General features: G+C 47.2%; 1 protein-coding gene across 1 annotated transcript; it reads right to left on the bottom strand.

Moving 5' to 3' along the window:
- Positions 1-26,803, bottom strand: LZTR1 (leucine zipper like post translational regulator 1). Its single transcript, XM_057396561.1, has 20 exons — positions 26,593-26,803; positions 26,453-26,515; positions 25,978-26,034; positions 25,352-25,431; positions 24,239-24,347; positions 23,327-23,410; positions 22,196-22,253; positions 21,540-21,679; positions 20,666-20,867; positions 12,124-12,234; positions 11,692-11,784; positions 10,211-10,306; positions 8,978-9,161; positions 7,383-7,552; positions 6,188-6,344; positions 5,880-6,006; positions 4,665-4,814; positions 4,401-4,506; positions 3,515-3,595; positions 1-791 (listed from the first exon to the last, which is right to left on the bottom strand). The coding sequence occupies exons 1-20, from the start codon at positions 26,766-26,768 to the stop codon at positions 675-677; spliced, it is 2,361 nt and encodes a 786-aa protein (XP_057252544.1). The 5' UTR covers positions 26,769-26,803; the 3' UTR covers positions 1-674.
- Between the last annotated feature and the right edge of the window lie 800 nt (positions 26,804-27,603).

The raw sequence follows: 27,603 nt of genomic DNA, 5'->3' as shown, positions 1-27,603 counted from the left end.
TGCCAGGGGAAGATGTTAACTCTTTATTAATAAATTGATTTAGAAAGGCTTACTGAGACAGGATTAATGGATTTGGTGTGCAGGATGGACCACTGTAATCTTCTAGTGTGAGCTGCTGCAGAGCAAGGCCTGGCCCTCCTGCAGCCCACCAGTGGAGGCAGCTGCAGAAGGGTTTATCTTTTAATCCACACCATGGAGAGGCTCTGACAAGTCCCTCCATCCTGCTCCAACAGTCACAGCCTCCCTGTGAGCACCACACACTGCTTCCAGTTTTATGTGACTTCCCCTGTGTCAGCTGAAGTTCTTTAAATAGCCTTGAAATCCTGTGTTTCCAAGTATTAACGCCGCCCTTCCTCACGACTGCTTTCTTTTACAGTATAAAAGTAATAATGGGCCTGATTCTGAACTTAGTTACTCCCCAAACCACATGGAATAAATTAATTCTTGCAATGGTTTCAATTTGACATTTGCGTAAGAGAGACCAAACCCTTCGCCACAAAGGTACAAACCAAGCAAATCCACAGGAGAGCACGTCAGCTGTCCATGCTCCTCGGGAGCCTGCTGTACTGCGTAGACACTGTGAGCAGCTCGGTATGGAATGGTAGAAGAGGGAGCCAGCCATAAAGTGCTAGTTTGTTTGAGGAACAAGGGAGAAGCTCGATTACCAAAGCGTGTCAAATGTCTGAGCCCAGCTCCGCGCACTGCTTGTCTGATATGTGGTTAGCTAACGACTCTATGATGTCAAGAAGGAGGAGCTGACTCAGGGAGCGGAGATTTGGCAACTTGGAGACCTTCAAGGAAAAGAAAAACAGAACAGAAAACAACAGAAAGGAATTAAAGCCCTCCCCAAATGGCAGCTGATGTCGCAGCAGTTCACCCCAGCCACCCCATGTGAAGCAGGTAGAGCCTGGGCACATACGGCATGAAATCGCAGCCCTGCGCTCCGGTCATGACTTCCTGCACTTGGAACCCAGTTTCAGGCTGCTGCATGGAGGGCATGGGATGGAGAACAGCAGAAACGCTGACCCCAGCACTGCCTCTCTGGGAAAGGAGGGTAATTACTGTTTATAGTGACAACTCTCCTGCTAATGGATGCCAGCTAAGCACTCCTGAAAGCAAAGCTGGGCACCAGCACAGCCGTGAACTTTGAAGTCTGTGTGTTTCTACTGAGAACGTGACTTAGGACCTGATCTCTTCACCCTGTCTGCTCCTATGGAGAGGCTGTGCTTAGTGTCCACGCTGGTGGTGCTGGCTTTCCTCCTGCAGTCAAGGCAGGTCACTGGAGTACCTGCCAACACAAACCTTCACCGCGTCAGATATACGAGAATCTACAAGCTTTATGCTCTGAAGACTCTTCAGAAGCTCAGCTGTTACCAAAAAGGAGCTCTACACATTCCTTTCTTCTCCACAACCTCACAGTAATGAGCCAGGAATCCCTCTTTCTAGATTTATTAACATACATGCCCAGCCTTGAAGGCAGACTCTGCCTAAAAGCCTGAGTACTTGCCCAACCAGTACTCACTGATCTCCTCACTCTAAGCTTGACTGTGATAAAGAATAAAGATGTCCTAAGCATCTTTTGAAGCCCAGGAAGGAAATGGCTGAGATGCTTTCAGGAAGAGCTCAGGACACGTGCTTGAAGTAACAATATCCCCAAAGTAAAGGTCTGTGATGACTGGGAGGGAAAGGGACCCCCTTAACATGGGTGGGAAGCACTGAGGCATGCACTGTGGAGGAACAGATCAGGGTGTCAGTACAAACACTTCAGAACAGCAGTTTTATTGGGCATTTTGCACAATACCGACACACAGGAGCCTAAACCCACGTTGCCCAAAGCAGCAAACCTCTGGGCACAGCTCTGCCATTAATGTTCTTACTGGGGGGGGAAACTCCTTGACAGTCGGCATTGAGAACAGCGTTAACCAAGCTGGAAGAACAGGAGATGCCAAGGGCCATCCACCCAGCCTGTCCAAGCCTCCATGACCTGCTGGGCTGGCACAGCTAGAACAGATCCCCCTTCAGAGCCTGCAGCTTGCCAAGGAGCCCAGCCACACACAGAGGCAGCCAGCACAGGGCCAAAACTCACACACTGAAGCCTCTCAAGGCAAAGAAAAACATTGCATAATGAAGGTTTCTTCATGCACATCTGCTTGACAGGCTTCCAGCCACAGTCTGAGCAAAACTCTTCTAGCAGGCAACAGTTTAAATAGAAAACATTTCCACATACTCTGGTGAGTGGAACACAATCGAGGAACGCCCTTTAGCTCCCATCTCTGCGATGGCGCAATGTTCGCTTCCCCCCAGCACGTTCTGCTGAGATTTGTGCCAACCTGTTTGTCTTCCTGGGGCCTCCACAGGAAGCTGAGACCATGAGAGCTCAGCTCTCAGGGACTGTAGCCCCAGGAGATGCCCCAACTGCCTGTAACTCACAGTGGGACCATTCTCCATCCCCTGCTGAAGCTGGGCCCCTCTGCAGGAGTCATGAGGCCAGAAGAAAATCCACCAGATGAAGGCAGGGGCTGTAACCTCATGCTAGGACCCTCCACTGGGAGTGCGATTCCTGGATGCTGGCTCCACTCTCAAGGCTTTTTATGCACTTTCAGCTATTTCTGGATGTAAAATGCCTTGCACTTGGGCAACTTAGGCATTTCATAAAGAGGCTTAATAGCTCCCTATGCATCTTCAGATACAGACTGGACTGAGCAGTGCTCTCCTTCCCCATGGGCAGCGGTGGAGGATTGTGAGTTTAGATACACAAAAAAGAGCAAGCTACCTGAATATTAACTTGGGAATTACTATCAGTAAGTGCATAGCATCCAGAAATCCCAGTTCCTGTGATTTATCAGCCGATTTCAACACTGCTGATACATTGTGCCATGAACTGGTGACACTCTGGGGAACTCCCATGAAGGGATCATATCTCACAAGAACAACTAAATGATAATACCCTTATTCTCTCAAGTGAGGACAGGAATATCAGCACATCAGGCTCTTGACCTTTCCTATCACTAATGCATCATCCCACATATCAGAACATGGAAACTACAGAAAGCCCAGCCAGGACATGGTAATTTGCCTTCTGGGCACATGAGAGTGGAATATCTATGACAGAGAATAATTCAAGAGAAATATGAACAGCACATTCATGACTGCCAGTGAAAGAGAGATTTGTGCCCTCAATATATCACAAACTTATCTTGCTATACACATGAGAACCCAACAGTGGCATGGCACAAAATCAACAGCCGGAACAAGTGGAAATGGAAGCAGTTGTGGGTAACTTCTGTTCTGGAAGGTCTTCACATTTCCAGACCCTGTTGTTCTAGTCCTTCATTTATTTTTGGTGTTTAAACTATGCCTGGCAGACTTGTCAGGGAGTATCGGCAACACTCAGCCAGCTCTCAGCTGTCTCACATGAGAGAGAGTGAAATGGATTCCTATATTAATGTGTCTTTAACCAACGCAGTGACAGAGGACAGCAGCTCTCAAAAGCCCCAGAAAAGATGCAACCAACCTTGGTGAACTGGTGAACGATGATGTGCAGGCAGTGCCTCTTCATGTCCAGCGCCTGGGTCTTGTCAGCTGCCTCTAAAATCTAGAGCAAAAGCAATGATGTGATCTTCCTTCTGCATAGCTCAGAGGTACAGTGCACAAACACTGCTCTGACTCAGATGAGGCAATTCCTCTGAGCTAGGGAAACATCTCCAGTTTTCTGAACTATTGAAAACTAAAGTCTTGGATTTAAATGCATGGAGTCCCCAGGAGATAATCAGTAGGAAACTGCAGATCTGTTTCAGAGCCAGGTTCCCTGAAGTGCCTGGTGAGACTGGCAAGAGCCAAAAGCAGTTAATGCTGGAATTGATTCTGCTTGTGTTGCAGAGGGTTCGGGCTGCCTACCTAGTAGATGGCATTGTAGGCTTTCTTATCACAGAATATTCTTCGTTAGCTTAAACTTCATTGCCAGATCCTCTTAGCATTTACTGATAAAACAAGATTAAAGTCACCTGCACATCACCATTTGCCCTGGTACAAATGTCTGCCAAAAAAAAAGGGTTTGGAGTTGAGTGCAGTGCACATGGTACCTCTTAAAAAGACCCTTAGAAACACTGGTCTACAATGGGGGGATGAGGAACATCCTGTTGGCCAGTTGAGCACTATCTACTAAACACTTCAGCCCAGGAGCACCGGTGACACAAAAAGCAGATAAGGAAACAAAACCACCTGAGCCTGTGCTCCTACAGTGGCCATGCAGGACCACTGGCATTAGAAGGGTTTTGCAGTCTCAGTGGATGTGAGTTTGGAGGTGACTCAGTGAACCTGGCACTAGGGGTACCCAGCTGACCAGACCCTTCCCTGTATCTAATTCAAATGACTAATGAAGGCTGCTTGGGGACAATTACCTGTAGTACGTTCTCCACTGTGACATTCATTTCTAGGTTCTGCTTACAATAGGCTTGCAGTCTGTTGTTGGAGAAGCCGTAATAGTAAGGTGCAGCAAAGAGGTAGCTATTCATCTCATTAAGGAAACAACTGTAAAGCAACCGTGGCAGACGTTAAAATGCAGCCTTGAGCTGCAATCTTCCCAGGCTCTGCCTGGCAAGGAAAGCGAGCTGCTGTACGTGCACGTTAGGCAGATCCTTCAATTCCTTTAGATAGAAGGATACAGGGAGTCTTCAGGAGGCATGTTTACTTCTCCATAATAAATGTATCGAAGCATTGATTCAAATGCTTGCTTGCTGGGAACCATTTCACCTATAGAAATATTCACTTGCCCATCTTCTGGCATGAAGGAACGGAACATGGCTTCAAAGTAACTGGAAAAGGAAGTAAAACTGATGTACACATTCTGCAGACAGATTGTTTAACCCAGTATTGTTCAGAGGCTGCTGTTAAGCACTGCAGCTTCCAAAGAAGCAAATTCAGGTGACAACCTGGGCAAAACCACTGCTAAATGATTGGTTTTATATGTCTGCCTGTGAGAGAACTCCAAATATAATCCCCCTGATTTCCATCAGCACTACCCAAAATTTGCCTGTTTCTTGAAAATTAGGACACATAGTGCTTTGATTTTTGTCCAATTTGCATAAGACCCAGTAGAGAGCTTAAAGCATTATGAATTTCCTTGGTATCTGCAGGCTCCTAATCATGCAGGGGTGTTTTAAGAGCTGTGAAATGCTTCTAGTAAAATACCACGATAACTAATACTGAATATTATTTCTGGGACTAGACAAAAATTGTGACAGGATTTGAAACAGCATGTGAACACTTCATGTTTTATGTGAACACTTCATGTTTTCCAGAACGTAAAGGTGCAGGTACACAGAACACACAAGCAAAGCACAGATTCCCTTCACTGCCATACTGAGGAGGGAGAACAGTCCCCACCATCAGAAAGGTGAACTTGCCTCCTCAACAAAGTACAGGCACAATCTAGTCTCTGTTATGCACCATTTTTTGCTGTGCTTATTCATACCCAGTCTTAAATACCAGCAAGGGAGAAAGAGATTCAAACTTCAGGTGATGCAAAATGGATGTCCACCATCAAAAGACTCCTTCTGACCTCAGTGGACATTTGGTGCTTTCCACTTCACTGAACCACCTCTTTCCTTCCCTGTGACTGTACAGATTCTTTGTCTTGCACTGCAGCTTCTTACACATCCTCTAGAGAACCTCTCCAGTTTTAATTTCCTCCAGTCCTTCCCTGCTGGGTATCAAATTGAAAAAACCCGAACCATTTAACCACTGATGCTTAAAGGCTTATTACAGTTACTGAGCAAAGACGTGTCTTACGCTTTATGTGGATACAAAGTTCCTCCCTGTCTTCTAAAAGAGGTAGCTGCCCCACAGACTGCACAGCACTGCACTTTACACAGCCTCACCTGGAGCGGGCAGCCAGGATGGCTTTATGTGCTGGCCGTGGGTGGCCATCCAAGAGAAGGATGATATCACAGAACTCAGTCCCAGCTCCTTCCAGGTAAGCCTTCATGTCCTGAATTAAAGATGTTCCTGAAAGTTAACCGTAATGAGATAGTTAAGGATGTGATAGTTGCAGATGAGCAGGTACTATCAAACTAATACATGGCAAAGCCATAGCTCCGGCCCCTCTTTCCTTTGTTTCCTAGACTAAGCAAACCATTAGCAATGCAAAACCAGCACAAATAATTAGGTTAAAAAGCAGGAAGGTTACCGATGTCAAGCGGCTGATCGGAATGCGTTCGAACAGGAGGCTGCTGCTTTCTTCGTACAATCTCCACTATGAGGGATGAAGAAAGATGCTCAAACTCCTTCATCATTATTACCTGGTTAAAATGGGATTCCTTCACCACAAAGTTCAGGCAATGTTCCTTAAAAAAAAACACCAATCCAGTATTAATAACAGATTGATGGTTTACCCTCTGAAGGCATCCCACAGCATCACATACATGTCACACGTGTGAACAACCATCGTTTTCTTACGACCCTCCACATGGGTCCTGCAGCTGGAGCTATCAAGCAGTGACCTCCTCAGTGACCTAAGGGACCATTTCAGCTCCTACTTGAACAGGAAATTCAGGACAACTTTAAGCATCTAGAAAAACCTGACTAAGAAATAATAACAAGGAAAAGATTCATTGCCCCCCATCTAGCTGCTCCGAAACAGGAGTCTCAGGAGATGCTGGAAACCTCATGGAGCCAACTAAGATTAGTTGCTATCTCATAATAATTCTTTATACAATAGAAACCAGAAGTTAATTAGAAGATTGACGAGGTCTCAACACTCTCCATTAAGAATACAATGTGCAGGATTTCCTTGCATGGATTTTGCCTTAACTCTCTCTGTGAAGGCTGCAACAGTCTGGAAGAGTCTTGTAGGCTCCTGTATGACAAACCTGCTGTCACAGCAAAGCAGCCTGGAGGTATCTACCCTACCCTGACTTTCAGCAAAGCCCTTGACCCACTGCACAGAGAACTGCAGACACATTTTGGTTTTCAGTAGAGTGCTTTTCAGATCAAAGCCATGAAAACAGAATTTAGATCACACCCAGGTGAAAGAGCTTGTCTGCAGCGTCTGTATAGAACAGTGGGAACAGAAAACGCACTCGTTCCATCCTGCTGCAGGGAGAGTGAATTGATGAAGAGGCAAAGTCACTCTGCCCTCTACATCCTGAAATACATCCTGAAATCCCTGCAGGGCAGATATGCACAAATATCACTTAGTGAAAAAACCTACCTAATATTGGTGAGCAACAGCAGGCCAGCCCACCCTAACATACACTCAAGCAACTACAATTATAGGAAAGAATTGAATTTGCAAAAGCCAACAGCTTTTGCAAAACATTTATTACATAAATTCTATTTGTTAAACTTCCTTATCAGTTCCTCTGTATGCAAACTGGGATCACCTTTAGCTGATCCAGCTGGAGCTTGTTGGCATTTTCACACACAATGAGCACGTTCTGCAGATCCACGGATGCTTCAATGTATTGGAGGCAGAGCTGTTCCAGTCGAGAGAGCTTGAAGTTTAAAGCTAGTTTGTAAACATCCATAATAAGTAACACATCCTGCACATGGCCTGAAATGACAAGAGAGAAAAATGCTGCAGAGCTCAATTTATCTTGACAATCTGGATTATGATTTTTTAAAACCCCAAAAAGAAAGGGAAGTCTCTAAAGCCACTGACAAGCTCCAAAGCCAGCAGCCCTGTGTTCCAAAGTGCTCAGCTGCTAACAGCCCCTGGGTTTGGATGCAGTATTAGCAATCAGTTCCCTCATTCTGACAGGCCCTTATGAAGGTGCTTTGTGCACGCCCAGACCTGAGGCTGGTCTAGAAGAAAGGGCTGAAGTAAGAGAGGGGCAGTGGGGACCCGTGCAGGCGACTGCAATGGGACTACTGGGACACCAACTCAAGGAATAATCCTCCACAGCCTATGATTTCCTCACAGGAGATCTGTGGCCATCTGCTGTAACTACTTTTTGATAGAGAAAAGCCTTCTTGCTTGTCACGTGCCTTCCTTGTGTCTAATTGGAAAATCCCATTTGATAAGCATGCCAAATTCTATTAGCTCAGCCTCTGGACGGATCCCCAAGGTGCTGCTCTCTGAACTGAGACGAGCAACTAGGAATACAAATGGTCAGGACAGGGCCATTGGAGGATCCAAGCAGAGGGGTGTTTGATGGGCTGGGGGAAGGGTAGCAGGCTTCCTGAGAAGCCTGTAACAAAGGGAAGAGCTCAGTATGTCCTTGGTCTGATCCTAAGGGATCAGTGAACTGGCTGAGAGCGGGATCTGGCAATGTCAGCAGACACCAATGAGAAGCTTCTCTCATTGCCATTAATGAGGCTTGCTCTCAAGACAGGCTGGCTTGCATGGAAAGCCTTGGAGCAACTGCATACATACCATTCTTTCCCTGGGAATTACCTTTTATAGAAAGGAAAGATTATGGACTGAAGCTCAAGCAAACCTTTCAGCGCTAGGATAGATGGACCTTGCTTTACCTTATTGTGCCACATGGCTACAGCTTCCCCAGCCCTTCCAGCTGCAGGTCCCCCTGGGTATCCACTCTGACTCCCACAGCCTGACACACCTCATCACTCAAAGCATGGCCATTAGATTTGCTGCGTGGGAGCTGAGAGATCTCTGGCTATTACCTCCCAGCCTGCAAGTGTTTATAACCAGGGGATCTTCAGTGAATGCATCAAATTGATTTTTCCTTTCTTGAGGCATTCTTTTGGATTGGCGCTTTGAAAAGATGATAAATCCTCACTTCTTTCCTTTGCTGTGTGGGCTCAGTTGCAGTGGATCAAAACAACGCCAGAAAAAAGGAACAGGCCAACAAAGGATCCATGGTCCTTGCAGACAGTGTTCTGCATGTGCAGAACAGCAGAACGCCTTTGGTTTTAGTTTGTGGTTTATTGATCATGTGCAAATGCTTGATCCTACTCTGGGTCAAAATAACTGTTTCCTGCCCAGCTGTGGCAGGTTCCTAACCCTCTGTCCTACCTTTGCGAGGGTACTTGATTTTATCTGTATACAGGAACTGCATGAGCACCTCGAAGGGCTGCGCCTCAGCCTCTCGGATGGGCACCTCCAGCAGCGGCTGCAGGCGGCACAACTTGACATTCCCACCAATCCCATCCCTCTGGCAAGTCGCATGTCCCTCGTCTTCAATGTCTTGCTTTGATTTCTAATGAGATGGAATGAACAAACATGGCAACAAGGCTGTGTCAGCTCACACACGTTACTGTCAAACCACAGGAAAGATCCTTCTCATGACTGCATTCTTCAAGATCCAAGATCTCATTATCTTCAAGATTATCCACACAAAGACAAGGAATTCATGCCTTAGACTTACCGTTCCATATCCAGCGACAAACATGGATCAGAACAAATGTGAGCTCCTGCATAAGGCTCAAAAGCAGGACCTCAGAAAAAGGGAGGAATGAATTCATCTTTCTGCCCTCAGCAGGAACAGCGTTTCTCCTTGGAGAAGAAAGATGGAGGAGCAGGTTCCACAGACCCCTGCTTTGCAAAGTCAGAGTTCAAAGTGCTGCACAGACATGTTGTAAGCCACGTTATTACTTCCAAGTTCCACTTTGACGACCTTTCCCTCCAGCCTTATCCAGTTAAGATGGAGGGCTTGGGGTGGCAAAGCAATTAACTAAGGGGCAATGAGGCACCTGTACATCTTACTGCAGGTTATGTGCTACCAGTTCCTCAAGAGCAGTCAGATATTTGCTGTTAAAAAGCTGTAAGGAACGCAGACACCAGACCTTCCACTCGGGAAGAAGTCAGGAAATGCTAAGGTAAAGGGAACAGAGCCAGCTCCAAACCTTGAAGCTGCCTTCCCACTGATCTGCCTGATCTTGCAGGCCACCCCCGAGGACGCGCAGCTCCTGCCCTCCCTAGAGGCAGGGGTATCCCCAGGGATACTCCACAAGATCAGAAGCTGACAGCTACGAGAGCTCCCAAGAACCATAGTGCCAAATCCAGATAACCGGATTAACTGTGGCTCCTCCATGTTATGCTCCTCACCCGGCCTGATACACATCCTGCAGCCTGTTAATGCCAATTATCCTCTTTCCTTCCCTTGCTCCAGGGCACCTCAGCATCAGGCTCCGCTCTGGTGCCACAGCTGTCTCAGCAGATACTACTTGTGTTTCCTGACAACCTGATTTCCAAAATGGGGCAGAATAAGCATCCCCTGCCATGAGACCTATTCTCTCTAAGACTCACCTGTTTCAGCCTCTCCCTTGCCTGCATGATCTTCTTCTTCAGCCACTTGCAGCGAGCTGTAACAATTGCAGTGTGCCCTCGGACTCGTTCCTCCTTCTGTCACAGGCAAAGGAAGGAAACACATTGAACTTCTAGACCCAAATCCCACAGTGGTGGTGGCAGATGGTGGAAGTCGTGGAAGGCTGGGCTGAGCTCCAGGTTACCATACATTTAGTTGAAGTTAGAATCTAAGGCAGCCTTGCATTTGCTCTGCACATATAGATGAAATCCAACACCCGCTTTCCTTAAAGCCTAATGGCAAACACCATTTGGAAAGAGTCTCTGTTATGTTCACTAAGTGGAAGCTGATACATAGGCTCAGTGTCACAGATATTGCTCTTATTGTTGCATCTGAGGTTTGGTTTCATTTTCTATTTTACTTTAGTCATTAAAACTGCTCTTGAAATGATCTGCAAAGCACTGACTGCTCCTTCCAAGGAACAGCTGGGACCTCAACTGAGTACAGAGGTCATTAGTACCATTTTCACATTACAACTCTATATACTATATATATATATTTGGTCGATGAGAAACTTAACATGAGCTGGCTTCAGTGTGCGCCTGCAGCCCAGAAAGCAACCGTGTCCTGGGCTGCATCAAGAGGAGTGTGACCAGGAGGTCGAAGGAGGTGATCCTGCCCCTCTGCTCTGTTCTTGTGAGACCTCACCTGGAGCATTGTGTGCAGTTCTGGTGTCCTCAACATAAAAAGGACATGGAACTGTTGGAACAAGTCCAGAGGAGGCCACGAGGATGAGCAGGGGCTGGAGCAGCTCATGTATGAAGATAGGCTGAGAAAGTTGGAGCTGTTCAGCCTGGAGAAGAGAAGCTGCGTGGAGACCTCAGAGCAGCTTCCAGTGTCTGAAGGGAGCTACAAGGATGCTGGGGAGGGACTCTTCATTAGTGACTGCAGTGACAGGACAAGGGGTGATGGGTTCAAACTGAAACAGGGGAAGTTTAGATTGGATCTAAGGAAGAAGTTCTTTACTGTGAGGGTGCTGAGGCACTGGAATGGGTTGCCCAGGGAAGGTGTGAATGCTCCATCCCTGGCAGTGTTCAAGGCCAGGTTGGACAGAGCCTTGGGTGCCATGGTTTAGTGTGAGGTGTCCCTGCCCATGGCAGGGGGGTTGGAACTGGATGATCTTAAGGTCTTTTCCAACCCAAACTATTCTATGATCCTATGATACTGTGCTGTGACAAACTGGGGTTACCTCCCAGCGATCCACGGATCTTCTCAGTTGAAAAGCTTCTCATTTGCAGCTTTAGGAAGTTATCTGGATCAGTGTAATTTACTAAAGCAGAGACAGCAACTTTACCAGTGCCACTGCTCTTCAAACTTCACTCCCAGGGGTTCTGCCCCCCCCCCCCTACAATCTGCCTTTCCCCAGGACACAATATACACACCAGAAACCCCCACTGGCACCTCTGCAGTAAAATCTACTCACCTCTCCCAGAACAAACTCCAGGTCACTGAACTGTCTGTTTTCCCACAGCCTTCCGTAGTCTTCATGGAGAGTGCATTTAGGGTAACAGGAAAACTGGGAAAAATAAAGCCCCACAGAAGACAGAATTCATTTCACATGGCCCTGCCCAAAAGCACTGTTACACATACGATCAGTGGATTTCCTGATTAACTCAACCTCAAGGTAGTATATAAAGTAGAAAACAACAAGCAACCCAAACACCTGCAAGGGCTTGCTCTATGGGGAGGGTAATGAAAGATAACACAAGGCAAGATGGAAGAACTGGGTCTTGTCTGAACTGTGAAGGCTGCCTGCAGGAGCCAAACCAGAAACTGCCACGTCTGGAGGCAGAGGAGTCCCACAGAACTGGTGTGGATGGTTGAGCAGGTTGAGCAGTGACCTGGCAGTGATTACCTGGAACCTGTACATCTCTCCACTCCTGATGTTATTGTCCACCGTGCCACCAAAGATGTACATAGCATCCGAGATAACAGCTGCTGCGTGGAAGAGTCTCCCACTGGGTAACTGGGGAAAGAAGAGGACAAAACAGGGGAGGGAATAAATAAAAGCCTCTTTTTTTTTCCCCACACAAAAAAAAAAGAACCTGCAACAGATTAATAGTGAGAAGGGAAAATCAACGTGGACCAAAGTGACACAAATGCCTGCATCCTAAGATCAACATGTATTATCCTTTAGGATTGTTTCCTAGTGTACCTGGAACATACTTACACTCACATTTAAAGACACCTATTCATGGCACCTTGTAATCGGAATGGTACATACACAGGACCATCCACGTAACTGTAGTTACAAAATACACCAAATTCAGACTCAACACTGAGTTTTACATAGAAAAATACACCCCAATTCTAGAAATAAAGAGATTCTGTAAATCACTGTGAAACCCAGAGCTTATTCCAAATGCTGTCGAGAGCTCGAACAGTGAATGATCATCTAACTCAGCAGGACGCTCAATTGGAGGCCTGTAAGCACTCCCCTTGCCCGCAGTGGCTCACCCATCTGGCCAAGGCCCTCCAGCAGTGCCAAGTCATGCACAGAGCCCGGCGTTGGAGGCGTTTCCAGAGCTGGCACCACAGAGTCAATCCTGTCTCCATCACGCCAGGTCCACAGAGCATAAAGCCACCCCACGCTGCAGGAAGCCCCAGCTATTTATAGGGCTGAGGGATCACACCATTCCGTGCAACACACACTTCACCTTGGAACTGTAAAACGGGGTGACTTCTGAAGCAGGAAGGAGCCACTGCGAGTTGAAGCTGCTGTGACCCTCCTGCACGGGACAGACCTCATTGTTTTTACCTGTGTCTTCTGAGGTTACACAAAGGTAGCTGATCACATTAGCCCATCTCACTGAGATATCTTACATCAAGTCGTCGAGTGGTGATAGGAACTACCTTCCCCCCCTGCCCAGTTTGATCAGGCTTGTTTTGTCCTCCAGGCAGCAAAATCTCATTAAATCTCTGCCTACGAAATCAAAAGCCCTCTGGCATAAGAAATCTTCTCTTCTTGTACATATTTAGAGACACCACTTGAGTAAGCTCAGACACGAAACAAGATTATGTTTATCTGCAGAGCCACATTTTCCAGGAAGCCATGCTGACTGGCATTTCTCATTACCACTGACTTACCCCTTTCACCACAGCATCACACAACGGCCTCATTTAGCTCGTTACTCACCAGATTTTCCATGAGTTTCCCTTTTCTTCAGACTACAGCTTTCCAGGACACAACCCCCCTGCTTGCTTTTCTCCCTCAGATGTACAAACCACAGATGGGGTCACCTCAAAGGCCTGTTGAACAAGCCATCCAGATTCCCCTGGATAAACAAGAAACCTTCTGTCTCCAGCAAAACCTCATGGATACTTTAGCAAAGAAACTTTAAAGTTGGTGCTAATAAATACTGTAATAGGAAGATTATGGAATCATATTGATCTATTACATTCCTGTTCTGTGGCTCTCCAAAAGAGAATGAGATCATAGAATCATAAAAATTGCTTAGGTGGGAAGGGATGTTAGAGCTCATCCAGTTCCAACCCCTGCCATGGGCAGGGACAACTTCCATTAGACCAGGTTGCTCCAAGCCCCATCCAATCCAGAGATGTCTTTCCACACCACCAGAAGGGCTGATATCAGCTGTATTATACATATCCTTTTCACAACTAACTCTCCAGCCAAAAAAAACCCAAAGAAGAACTATTCTGCTGGAAACCAAACACAGCCACCTGGTTTGTCATTATTCAAGGGTCTTTTCAAGCCAGAGCCTTTGCTTTCCAAAGCAGATCTCACCAGTCACCTCTGCTTCCCTTTTAGTTCACCCTCCCACACTGCTGCCTTGCTTCGAGCCATCACCTTCAAAATCAAAGTATTTCAGAAGAGGTTTTGTATCATTTTGCATTTCTCATGCTCAGACTCACTCCGTATCCTGTCTAGACAGCACAGACCGAGTTTGTCCTGTGATGCTCATCAGGGTTCTGGTTTGACTTACAAAGCTGTGCATTAAGTGTTGCTGTTTCTGTGTCAGAGCACCAGCAATCATTCAAATAGTTGAGATTACAGCCCTGAGCACAACCTCTGGGGCTGAGTCCACATACCTTAAAATAAACTTAGTTCAACCTGTGCAAACCCTGTCACTGACCTTCCCAGGAATACATTCAGCTTCACTTGGAGTCCTTAATAAATGAAGTTGAATCAACGTAAAAGTAAAATGAAATGAAAAGAACAGTTTCCAGTCAGGGGTCAATACTAGTTTTCTATGTGCAATTTGGAACTCGCATGTGTATAGTCAAGGCTTAAATGATTCTTAGATTGCAGTTCAATCTGAAACAGCTCCAGATACATTTCAAGGAGAGAAGAAAAGAGTGGAGGAGGAAAAGCATTTGCAAGGCTGGAATTCACTTCTCCCTTCTGGAATAAATTGAATTTGCATTTTTGAAGCCTTCACTTCCAAGTGTTTCTTTATTTACCTCAGAGTCTGCTGTAGGTGGATGTTTAATTGCTGTTATGCTGAAATCTAAACCAAATACCACTGTGATTGAGCAATCCAACATATCAGTTGTGTAGTTCTCTTACAGTTTGTGCAATGACTGAGGTATACAGCAATTAAAATCTTATGCACTAATTGCTTCTTTTCTGCCCTCTTGTGCCCTTAGTTCTTCATGAGAAGCTGAGGGGCTTGTTTCTGGCAGGTGGGAAGAATGCAGATGCTGAACAGAGATGGCCAGGATGCAGGATGCTCAGCTATTCCCACAGCTGGAGACCAGCTTCCCACCTCATGGCTTGACTGATGGTCTCCGACAACCTGCTCTCTGTGTCAAGGCTGACAATGCATGAGGAAGGTGATGCAGTAAAACCTTTGCTATGGCTGACAGGTTACACATGGTGTCAGGGCAGGCACTGCGTACAAGACACTGTGTGTTGTTTTCAACTTGTGCTGTTTCAGTGGGTGTCTTCTGCCTCCTACTCAGCCCTCAAAGCATTTCCAACTTGTTTTCAGTGCTTCTTCAGACTGAAAATTCAGCACTATGTGCAATACTAGGAAACAGGTAAAACCAAATCCACGGCAGTCATTCTCTCAGCTTCTTAGTACCCTTCTTATATTTACAGAATAAATTGATAATTGTGTAAATTTTACCTCTCCTCACACTCAGATATGTATTAAGGAAGCTGATTGTTGTACTTCAAAGGCAGTAAAGATGTGCCCAGATCGCTTTCACATCTAGGAACATCGATGAGCCTCCCTGGCTTCCAACATCACTAAAAACTCTAAGCCAAAATGACATAAAAATACCTAAAGCCATCAACAAACCAATGTGGTGAACCAACATAAACTAGAAGGTAAAAACACTGGCACAAGGTGCCCAGAGAAGCTGTGGCTGCCCCATCCCTGGCAGTGCTCAAGGCCAGGCTGGACAGAGGGCCTTGGAGCAAGCTGCTCTAGTGGAAGGGGTCCCTGCCCATGCCAGGGGTTGGAGCTGGATGAGCTTTAAGCTCCCTCCCACCACAACCCAGGCTGTGGGTCTATGAAAAAAGAATCTATTCTTCCTCTGGAACTCGAAGAAAACCATAAGCTACAACAGGTTCAAATGATATGTCACTTCTGGTAGCTGTTTATACTCAAGAGATGCTTCTACGCTATCATACCAGGCAACAGCATGAAACTCTCTTAACAGATGGGCAGACAGAGCTTTGGATAGTCTTTAAGTTCAAGGAGGTTTAAGGACTTAAATGTTTTCACACACTGGGTGCAGAAAATCTATCTGCTTTTCAGACAATCAGAGCTGACTGTCTGGAGTAGCTGACATGCTGGAGGCTGCTGCTCGAAAGGGCTTACCTAGGCTGGAAACATGGGCTGATGGGCACCTCATGACGTTCTGCCAAGTCCTGCCCCTGCTCTGAGCACGAGGTTAGACTCAAAACCTCTGAAGTCCCTTCCAACCTCCTGCTGTTGTGATCCTAAGACTTCCTCCTGTTCGTTAACATACTCCAGGTGTGGAGGCCCAGCTCAGCTCTTGTTATGATGGAAATTTATGTCTAACGTGGAAATTCAGCCTTTCCTTTTCCCCTCTTATTTCCCATACACGAAGAAAGGGAATTAAAAATCTATCACAGACACCTGGAAAGGACCTGGCCAAAGGCTATTTCCATTCCTCTGCCCCAACCAGGGCCAACAATACCTATTTCATTCCTGAGAGGGGTTCATCGAGGCTGTTCCTAAAGACTTCCAGTGGTAGAGATTCTTCGAACCTCTCGTGGTATCTTCAACTCTGCACTAGTGTCAGCAAGCCAACAGTGTAAAGCAAAGGATCACCTCAGTAAGCACCACCTCCTCATGTGAAGCAGTGAACACAGAACAGGGATTGCCACGGATCATGGCAGAGGATAGAAAGTTGAAGACCATGATGCAGAAACCTACAAAACAGGATAAATCACGAGATACAAGAGCAAAGTCATACAACAAAAGCTTGTTGCAGTATCAGCCTTTCTGGGGATTTTGCAGTTCTGGTTAGGGTCAGTACTAAGGGATGGGACAGTGGGCATCGTTTGATACTCTGCTCTACACTGAGGATGAGATTTTTCCATTTAATACTCACTGGAGAACACAACCTGGGAAGTTGATTCTTTGACAATGACATTCAAACATGCGCTGTTATAACTGCAAAGGTCAGAACAGGAGCCAACCTGTAACTAACTTACAGCTGTAATAACAGTAAACACTCTTTCCTTTAACACAATTTCAATCTATCAGCTGGAGATTGAAATAGTAGTGTTAATGTACAATTTATTAGAGAGAATTAGGCAGTTTAAAGAGCAAGTATGGCCAAATCCAATGGATGTGTCTCAGAAGAACATATACTGAAAACTAACAACAGAGGACAAAAACCACGTGACTAGCAGTTGCTTCCTTGTGGCACCATGGTGTGTTTTCCAAAATCAAATTCCCATAGTAGTACTTTTGGGATCTTAATCTGACTTCCTGCATAAACCAGCCTACAAGAGATCCTGGAATAACTCTGAAATGGAGCCTTTCTGGTAGGAAAACTTTCTTTCTAGGAAATATCAAATCTGGTTTAGACACAGTGAAAAATCTACCCAAAGGCTCTGAGAAAACATCCCAAGGAATCATCACCCCCGTTCCTCACAATCTGTGAACTTTCATTTCCTTTTCTTTTTCAGTCTGGAGTATTTCTAGTTTCATCTTGAAGCTGCTGGACCTTACTTGATCCTTTACCAATAGACGAAACAGGCTCTGCTGCCCAGAGACTCCGTTTCACTGCTGGCCACTGGGTTTCTCCAATCATTCAGAGATTTCTTCTCTGAATAACCCTGATTTGTGAATACAACATGGTAAAACACGGGTCAGGAAGATCTACCTAATAAACATGGGGGTAACAGTTATGTTACTAAATGATACTACACCCTGTTGGCTTCTGGAGCCAAGAATATCGGCAGCACTTTGAGCCATTTTACACTACAGGGAGCTTGTCTCAGCTACCCACAATGACTAAAGGTTTTAAGTCATTGTTTCCAGGGGTACTGTGAAGGGAAACTATTAAGCATAGACCACACACCCTGTTCTCAGCTATTCTGCTTTACATACCCATGAAATACATACTGTTTCTGCCCAACTAAAGAACCATCACTCTGAGTGGACTGTTACTTTAGTCATGAATTGGCAAAACTCTGGGCAATGAGCAGGCAGCAGGGGAAAGCCGAGACTTGCTCTTTTCTTTCAAGGTCATTGACAAAAGTTTCTAGTGGTGCAATGACAAGAACCAGTCTCTAAACTGCTTAAGCAGAGTAACTCCTCCTCGTTCAAACCCACATTTCCTATCTTCCAGTTATCCAACTTTATACCCACTTAACATGAGTCATCCTAACGCTGCTTTCTTCTAGTTTCTTACTGGTGAGCGAGCTACATAAGTGTATCCCTTCTGCTATCATCCACATAAGTGCACATTCTGCTTTCTCTGTGGGAGAGCTCTGTAAAAGCACGTAATGAACATCCCTCAGGAAGGAGATGAAGGGAGAGCTGACAAACAGAAATCACTCTGTGCAACAACCTTGACTCTGATAACCAGGTTTTCACCAACTCCACCATTTCCAAGCTGTACCTCTCAGCACAACCTGAACCCATCACTGGTATGGAGATCCTGAAGGCTGGGCAAAAGACTTGCTGAAAAGGATGCAAGTCTCAGCACTACCTATTGCTTAGAAACATCAGTCTTCTCTTTGGACTGTGAAATCCTGGCAGAACATGAGACCCTGACAGCTAAACTCACCGCATTTGACAGCAGATCTTGTTAGGGGCCTCACTGCAGGAATTCAGGGGTTTGTTCACATAATAACATGCTTCTTTTGCCTGAGGATAACTCAGCGGGTGTAACTGATCTCTGCACAGGGAGACTGTGGCAGACTCATCCACAGTGGGATGAGTAAGTCCTTTTAATCTTTCTTAGCTGCCCACAAACCACGTCACTGTAATCCATGTGAAAAACTCCAGAACTGTAGCTCACAGTAAGCCAGAGAAGGTTACCAAGGCATTCACCTCCCTTTTTGCTTATTAAGACAACTAAAGAGCTCTGAAAGTCAGAAATTCATATTGCTCTTTGAAAGGCTGCTCACTAGAGCCTGCACTGTGAGATGGTGGGAATCCACGTGGATTCATGGACAGTGTGACTGTCCCAGACCCTCTTAAAGCGCTGCAAGGAAGAAGAATTCTCTTCCTTCTCCTGTGGCACCTTCTATGAGGCAGTGGCTGTTTCTAAACATCTCTTCTGATTCTGTGGGGCTGTGTCCACAAATGGATGTGCAATCCCCTCCCAGGCCTCCAGCTCCTCTGTCATTCCCTGCAGAGCACTCCTCTACTGTAGCACAAACCACGGGTGCTGTGTGTACACCTCTGTCTGTCCATCTGCTGGGGAGCAACTGGGCAAGATGGAGTATTTTCCCTCTTTCTGCCTGCTGGTATTTGATGCTGTTCCAACCTTCTTCAGAAAGCCAAGGAGTTCTACAGGAAAACTTGAGGGCAATGAAAAAAATGTATTTAAATTATCTTTAAATCCTCTTCTAGCCCCATATAAAGGAAACCAAGCACCTCAGGAAGCTTTGGCACTGTTGTACAGGCAGCCATGGACTCAGATGCGATGCTCCTCTCCCTGCCTTAGAAAAGCAGAACAACCCCCAACTGTGAAGATCGTCTAACAGTAAAGATGGAGAACAGCTCTGTAAGACACAATATGTACATATATTATAGCACCAAGGCGAAGGTATGAGGAGCTACGGACTGCAACTGTGCAGATCAGAAAGTATGTTTGATATCCAGTTTGAAGACATCCTAAAAGCACAAAATAGAAGTTCCTTGTTTATTTGTGGAGCACTGACCTTTTCACTTTAGTTCTCCCTTTTCTACTTATTAAGTCATTTTCCCATCCTCCATGCAAGGCACCATCAACAAAGCTGAGGGACCTGGGCAGAGAAGAGGACCTAGAACAGGCCCATTGCCAGACTTGTTTCTAGGTGTTGTTCTACCTGTTTACCCAAAATGCAGGCAATACTGGACTGTCTCGGTGCACCCACAGTGCCTGAGACTTGGTTGCAGCCTAGTTCATGCAATACTCATCTCTTCCAGGTGTATCCTTCATTTCTGCAGTTCTCCATACAGCACACAGACATCTACTATTTCTTCCCACAGATCACACACACTAAACCCACTGTTACATCAGCCGAAGTATTTCTACATGTCTTAAGGTAAGGTAAAATCTATTAAAATTAACAAATGCAGCCAACATAACCATTCTCAATCCAGCAGATACAGATATTAGTACAGGCTTCTTCTCATTTGGGGTGCTCACTTGGCCCTTGGTGGTTACTGCCTCCTTATGCTCACGTAAAGAACCCAGGTGTTTTAATTTATATATCTTATTAATGCAACTATGGTCAAAAAAGCCATGTCTGAGTCTCCCTGTGATGCCTATCATTATTTTACAGTCATACCTTCATAAGCAAACCCTTCACACTTGACCTAAAAGGGAAATGCTACTCTGTGCAATTACAGAATTTCTAAGACATTACACACAGAGGCATTATTCCAGGGGAACAATCAAAACCTCATCTCTTTTGGAATTCTGCTTCAACAGCACCACACAGCCAACCACAGAACCACTGGTCCACACAGTGAATTCATTACTAGGCTCAGTCAAATAATGACTGACTCAACAATTACAAGTGTTTGATGGGATTTCTTTAAACAGCACTAAGCAAAGTTTTCAATGTGTCAACGCTGACCCATTTCTAAAGACTGTTGCCCACAGTATTTCAGCTGCTCAGCCACTGGTGGGAAGGAGCTAAAAGACAACGTCCTTGTCAAAAACACATCCTTGGCCTGACAGCAAAAAATGGGCCAAGGGTAAAAGGAAACACCAAGAGCTGAAGGTTTTACCTCACTGTCTGGGCTGGGCTGGATAACTTCCCAGGTCTGGGAGTCCACATCGTAGCAGTGAAGCTCGTTGGGCAGCGTGTTATCTGCAGCCCCACCAAACACATAGAGATGCCGGTCGAAGGCAACCATCGTGTGGCCGTATCGTCGTTGTGGAGGAGGAGGGGAGCCTCGAAGCAAGTGCTCCGTAGGAATCCGGGTCCAACTGTAAGGATAAAGGAGCTCCATTACGGTACTTCCAGAACCTGCATGAGAACGGGCAACAGCTCATCCTGATCTCCGTCAGCTCCATGTTGATGAACTTCTAACTGAAAATGAGATAAAGCCAACGTGGTTCCCTCACCCAGATGTAAATCCCAGCAGCTCAAAGACCACAACTTGGCAAGGAATCCGTTATCTATGATCCACTTTAACAGCTAACCCTTCTAAGTAAAGGGCACCATTCCAGTACCATACCCCATTTTGATAGGGCATTGCTTATTCATTACAGTAGCATGATTTCAGCCAAGGTCTGGAGGTGATCAGCTATTGTTTCAGTTGTGGTTCCACTTCAGCCAGCAACCAGACCAACCAGGCTGTCAGAACAGACCATAGGACAACTTCCAGGAAAGCAATATTTGGCATCCCATTCTGAATACACCAAGACTCACATTTACTGTTTAAAGTGAATCTACTGAATTTCTGTTCATCTGCTGAAAATGACCAATCTGATGCACATGGCAAATGGCAACATCTCATTAACATGGTCCATACCTTACTACCACTTCCTCACCATGAGATGCAGTATTCTTTCTCAATACCCTTAAGTCTGTGCATTTCTCAACTCAAGTAGTAAAAGATTATGTGGATTTTGTGTGATTTAACTGTCTCCACTTACATCTTTTCCTTGAACTCAAACTGAAAGAGATTATTGGTAATCTTTGCTCCACTCTGGCCCGAGAAAACAAACATCTTGTCTTTGCAAACAGCCACAGGAAAGTTACAGCACGAAGGAGGAATTTCACCACTTTGTTCAATCTGAAAGATAATGAAGTTCACAATGAAGAAGGTATTGCTGTGGTGCATCACTGCATGTGCTGAGGATGCTGCAGCACCATGCAGCTCACCAGATGCCATGGCAGCAACGTGTGCAGGCAACTGAGTCCAGGTGATCAACTAATGCTGAGGTTGCTCTGCACAGACTAACTTTACCATGGATAAAAAGGATGGGAGGCCACATTTCTAGAGCCCCAGCGCTGTCAGGATCAGGCATCTTGACAGCCAGCAAAGCTCCCAGCGGTTACAGTGAGAAATGCAGTCCCTTTTTCCAGGGGGCATGGCCAGCTCGTATTCACATTCCCAAACAAAGAGCAGAGCTAATGTACACTTGGCTTTCCAAATGCACAAGCACAATCATGTTGAGGGGTTTCTGCTCACCTGTGTGACAAACACAACCTGCAGAGAACAGTGGTGTCCAGCACAGGGCTTTTAAATAACTGCATATGAAAACCAAAGAAGAAATCCCATGTGTTAACTGCAACTAAAGCTTCTTACCTCTTCCCAGCACGTTAGCTCTCTATCCTGGAGGCCAATTGTCCACATATCATTTAACCTATGTTACAATACAAAAATGCTTGATTTAGAAAGAGTTTTTTTTTTTACAGTAATTTTTAGCTCCTACTTCCACTGGCAGGAAAAAAAAACTATTAAAATCTTTTTCTCCTATACTTAATTTAATATCACCACCCCAAGCCTGCTTCAGCACCTTTCTGGTTAGGAGTGTTACAAGTGTTCTACAGTTACACACAAGTTACAAGTGTTCTACAGTTACACACTGTTACAAGTGTTGTACAAGTTACAAGTGTTCTACAGTTACAAGTGTTACAAGTTACAAGTGTTCTGGTTACAAGTGATCTACAGTTACACACAGCAATTCTGCCTGGAGCTTAAGGATTTGACCTATTCACTCCTCAGGATTCAGGGGTATTTACAGAAATACCCCTTATTACCCTGCTACCTTCTACCTACCCCTACTAACCCCTAGCACGGACCACAGCAGCGATTTGTGTGGCTGAATCCCACCTTCACTGCAGAGAGGAGAACAGAGCAAGCAACTTGACACATCACTGACTGTTACCTTTTATACCTATGCTTTTCCCAGGACAAGTTACTCACAATAACTACAGATGATTCCTTTTGTCCTAATCTGCCTGAGGCTCCTGTGCCACAAAAAGCCATTTTTTTTTAACGTGATTAGATGCATTTAACATAAATTAGACAGCTCCTCTCACCCAATCCCTCCTTCCAGCTACTCGAGGTCCTAAGGGAACTCCCTAAGCTGGAACTGAGCAGCTCCACACAGTCATGCATCCTTCTCCAATTCCTCCTCCATAAATAAAGAAAAACGCTCATTTGCCAAATTTCAAAGATCTTTTAGCATCTTTACAACCAAGGCAAGGATGGCACATTACACATCCACAGTCTGAGTCACCAGGTGTCTAGGTTTTCAACACATACGGACTTGAATTTGGTGAAGTGCTAAAATGTGATGCTCAACAACAGGCAAAGCTTTTGCAGAGCTCCAGTTAAGGGCTTAAATCACTAGGGGAACAAAAACATGTCTACAGAGGTGAAAAGTGAGGGACCAGGACTTTACAGAAGCACCCCAGTGATCCCAGCACGTACCGTGCGTTGCCATCATATCCTGCAAAGATCCACAGCTTGTCACTGTACACTGTTGCACCGTGAGCTGACCTGGCAACCGGCAACCTGCAGTTGAGGAAAGCAATTGAAACACTCTCAGATCACCCGCTGTAAGGATCTAGGTGAGGGCTAAAATGCACAAGTATGAAGCATAAAGTACCCAACACAAAACGGCTTCAAGGGGTGAGATTGAGAAGGCTCCCAAGATGCAAAGCCCACAAGAAGAGAGCAAACTTAGACTTCTTCCCCAATCTTTGTGGCTTTTCCTAAATCAGCCAAGAAGCATGAAACAAAACTGTGATGGCACAAGGCCATCAGCTTGTATGAGGCCATTTGTGCAGTACCCACGCTTGTAACCATGGGGAAAGACAGGGACATGTGAGTTTGGAATACAGGAGTGAGACTTGCTCTCCAGAATGCCAAAAGTTGCTAAAACAACCAGAAAGAGAATTTACTGATGTGGTCTAAATGTGCACAAACTCAGCTCCGAGAAGTAACATGCTGCTAGGTCTGATTTTGCCTTAGAAGGCTGGATCTCAGGAACAGAGATCAACTCATTCATCTGCTTCTGAAAGCACTCACATCACAAGTGTGTGCATCTCAGGGCACTCCGGGAAGTCCAACTTTAGTCTGAGAAGCAGATTTAACTAAAGTAAGCTCCAAAGTGGTTTCTGATACAACTAAATCGAAATAGGTTTTGGTCACATTTCCAATATAGTCCCCTCTGGAATGGAGGCCATGTAAAAACCTTCATTTTCAGAACACTTGAATCAAGCAAGTAGTGCAGAAATCATCCCCCAGCCTTAACACCAGCACTGGCACCAACTGTGCCATTGTCTGCTGCGTTAAGCTCAAGGCCCCCTGAAGAAGGGGGCAGTGATGCCAGCTCCTTACCTCCCTTCAGTCTTCCATTCAGTCCACTGCCCAGTTGCAAACTTGTATTCAAAGAGATCGTTTTTATTCTTCAGGTTGGAATTGGAATAAATGTCTCCAGTGTAGCCACCTGGGCAACAAAATTCCATTGGGCTCAAATGCAATCAAGCATGTACACTTCTAGTTGTTATATCAGAAGAAAACTTAAGTTTAGTTCGCACAAAGAGAGGTATTTAGCTAATGGACAAGTGGGAGACTCCTCCTCCACTGCTACCCCTAAAGAAACAACGTGGGAATGATTTTCAAGTCTTTAGACAAAACAGGAGTGTTTCCAAGCTGAAGCTGGAATCAGTGTTAGACATGGAAAACAGTGGATTTGCTACAGAGATATTTTGACACTTCCTAAAAATATGTTATAAAAATATTCCTAAAAATTTGTGTGCTCGCAGCCCAGAAAGCCAACCGTATTGTGGGCTGCAACAAAAGGAGTGGGACCAGGAGGTCAAAGGAAGTGATCCTGCCCCTCTACTCTCCTCTTGTGAGACCTCACTTGCAGTATTGTATGCAGTTCTGATGTCCTCAACATAAAAAGGACATGGAACTGTTGGAACAAGTCCAGAGGAGGCCACGAGGATGAGCAGGGACTGGAGCACCTCCTGTACGAAAATAGGCTGAGAAGGTTGGGGCTGTTCAGCCTGAAGAAGAGATGCTGCGTGCATCCAGCAGCTTCCAGTACCTGAAGGGGGCCTATAGGGATGCTGGGAAGGGACTCTCCATTAGGGACTGTAGTGACAGGACAAGGGGTAACGGGTTAAAACAGAAACAGGGGAAGTTTAGATTGGATCTAAGGAGGAAATTCTTTCCTGTGAGGGTGGTGAGGCACTGGAATGGGTTGCCCAGGGAGGTTGTGAATGCTCCATCCCTGGTGGTGTTCAAGGCCAGGTTGGACAGAGCCTTGGGTGAGATGGTTTAGTGAGAGGTGTCCCTGCCCATGGCAGGGGGGTTGGAACTGGATGAGCTTAAGGTCCTTTCCAACCCTAACTATTCTGTGATATCTCATTCATTCTTCTAAACATCACTACCAGTGCATTTACCATCCCAAGCAGACACCATTGCAACCTGCCGCTGCCTTACCGAACACAAACATGCTGCTCCCATAGACCACAGCCGAGTGGTGATACCGCGGCGCTGGCGGGGTCCCCGTGGTGAAAGCCCTGCACAACAGGAGAACAGCAGCAATCAAACACCCTCATTGTGCTTCAGGGACTCACTGCTCTTGTGCAGAGTCAAAGAAGAAACAACTGCTCAAGCTTTTCCTGCTGCTCCTGAGGGTTTTCACTGGCTTTGGTCTCTTAATGAAACTGCCCCAGGTTTTACGACAGACGGAGCACTGTGAGCATGGTACAAACACGACACTGCTGAAACCTGTTTGGCAGAGACAGCGAGCGAGGCACAAGGAGGCAGGGGTGAGATGACAGAGCCCGCACAGGCCAGGCAACAGTAAGCCCCACTGGCACATTTCCTGCCCCAAGGGGCCGCAGCACCGCAGTCCCTTTGCCCCTGCACCCTTCCAGCACCCCGCAGGGTGTGCGGGCAGTGACACCCACCGCCCCCCGCAGGCAGGAGCTGCGTGCGGGAGCCCTGCTCAGCCCCGCAGCCCTTGGCAGGATGCGCTGGGAGAGTCCCCGAGGTGCTGAGGACGAACGAAGCGGCCACCCCCAGCCCTGGGGTCGGGGAGGGTCGCGCCCGGCGCCGCGCACCTACACCAGGAGCAGTCCTTCACGTCGAAGCGCAGCAGGTCGTTCAGCATCGTCTTTCTGCGCGGAGGAACGAGAGCAGCGGCTGAGCCGGGGAACGGCAACCCTGCGCTCCCCGGGCCCGCTCCCCTCAGCCCCGGCTCCGCTCCCCTCGGGCCCGCTCCCCTCAGCCCCGGGTCCGCTCCCCTCAGCCCCAGCCCCACTCCCCTCAGCCTCTGGCCCGCTCCCCTCAGCCCCGGGCCCGCTCCTTTCAGTCCCACTCCCCTCAGCCCCAGCCCCGCTCCCCTCAGCCCCGAGCCCGCTCCCCTCAGTCCCAGGTCCGCTCCCCTCAGCCCCGGGCCCGCTCCCTTCAGCCCCGCTCCCTTCAGCCCCATTCCCCTCAGCCCCAGCCCCGTTCCCCTCAGGCCCGGGCCCGCTCCCTTTAGTCCCGCTCCCCTCAGCCCCAGCCCCGCTCCCCTCAGCCCCGCCGTGGCCTCACCCGTTGTCCCCCCCGAACACGTAGATGGCGTCCCGGTAGGCCACCACAGTGTGCTTGCTGCGCCTGCGGGCGGCAGAGAGCGGGGTCAGGAGCCGCCGGGACCCCCCACACCCGCCCCCGCCCGCCGCCCCGCCGCTCACCGGGCCCCCACGAACTCGTCGCAGGGCGGGAGGCGGCGCCACCGGTGCACGGTCTCGAAGGGCCCGAAGTTGAGGGTGAGGTACTCGACGCTGTCGGAGCAGCTGTGATCGAAGTCCACGCTCGGCGCCACCTTGGAGCGCCCCGCGCCGCCCGCCGGGGCTCCGGCCGCCGCCATGGCGCGGCCCAGCCACCGCGGGGACACCGCGGGACTACAGCTCCCGGCGTGCACCGCGGCGGCCCCGCGCGGACTACAGTTCCCAGCATGCACCGCCAGGCGGGGAGGAGTGGAGGGGAGAGGGGACACACAGCCACTACTGCGGACCGCAGGGTCGTGAGTTCGAGTCCCGGCCGTGGCGGGTGACCAAGGCTGTGCCTGTCCCCGGCTTCAGCGTTAATATAGATGGCAGGGAGCTTGTACATCCTAAGACGGCATTAGTAACCTTCCTGATTAGACTCCTCAACAGTGCACAAGAGGTGCACTGCACCTCAAAACCACACCATAGACCTATCTCCATAGAGTCCAGCGTGTTTCAGGCTGAGCAATGACCTTGGCACTGGTCAGGTTTCTCGCAGCAAACTGAGAGCCCTTCAGCAAACACAATTCTTGTTCAAAGTTCTGTTAGGAAGGAGGAGTCAGGAAGCAGAAAGGCAAAGCAGTTACATCAATGAGCACAAGCTGCACATGAGCTGGTGCTGCAGGAGGACAAGCGTGAGTCTCCAAAAGACACAGACTCCCAGACAGGTTTGGGTTGGAAGGGACCTTAAAACTCCTCCATCTCCAAACCCCTGCCATGGCAGGGACACCTTCCACTAGAGCAGGATGCTCAAAGCCCCTTCCAATCTTACCTCCCAACCTTTCCCTTTTCACCACAGCTACACTCCTGCAAACACCATCGATGTCAGCAGATCAAAGCCGTTTCTACCCAACACACTGACAAGCTCCAACAGGAACTCTACAAGACACTGGCTCACTTACTGTTTTGGACCTTGCAATGGCAAAGAAATCCCTG

The sequence above is a fragment of the Pezoporus wallicus genome, unplaced genomic scaffold (genome assembly GCF_028554395.1).
Source record: "Pezoporus wallicus isolate ANWC-B61680 ecotype Strahan unplaced genomic scaffold, APGP_CSIRO_Pwel_v1 contig_14788, whole genome shotgun sequence".
In the NCBI taxonomy this organism is placed as follows: Eukaryota; Metazoa; Chordata; class Aves; order Psittaciformes; family Psittacidae; genus Pezoporus; species Pezoporus wallicus.
This window is presented reverse-complemented; position numbering and strand designations above follow the sequence as displayed.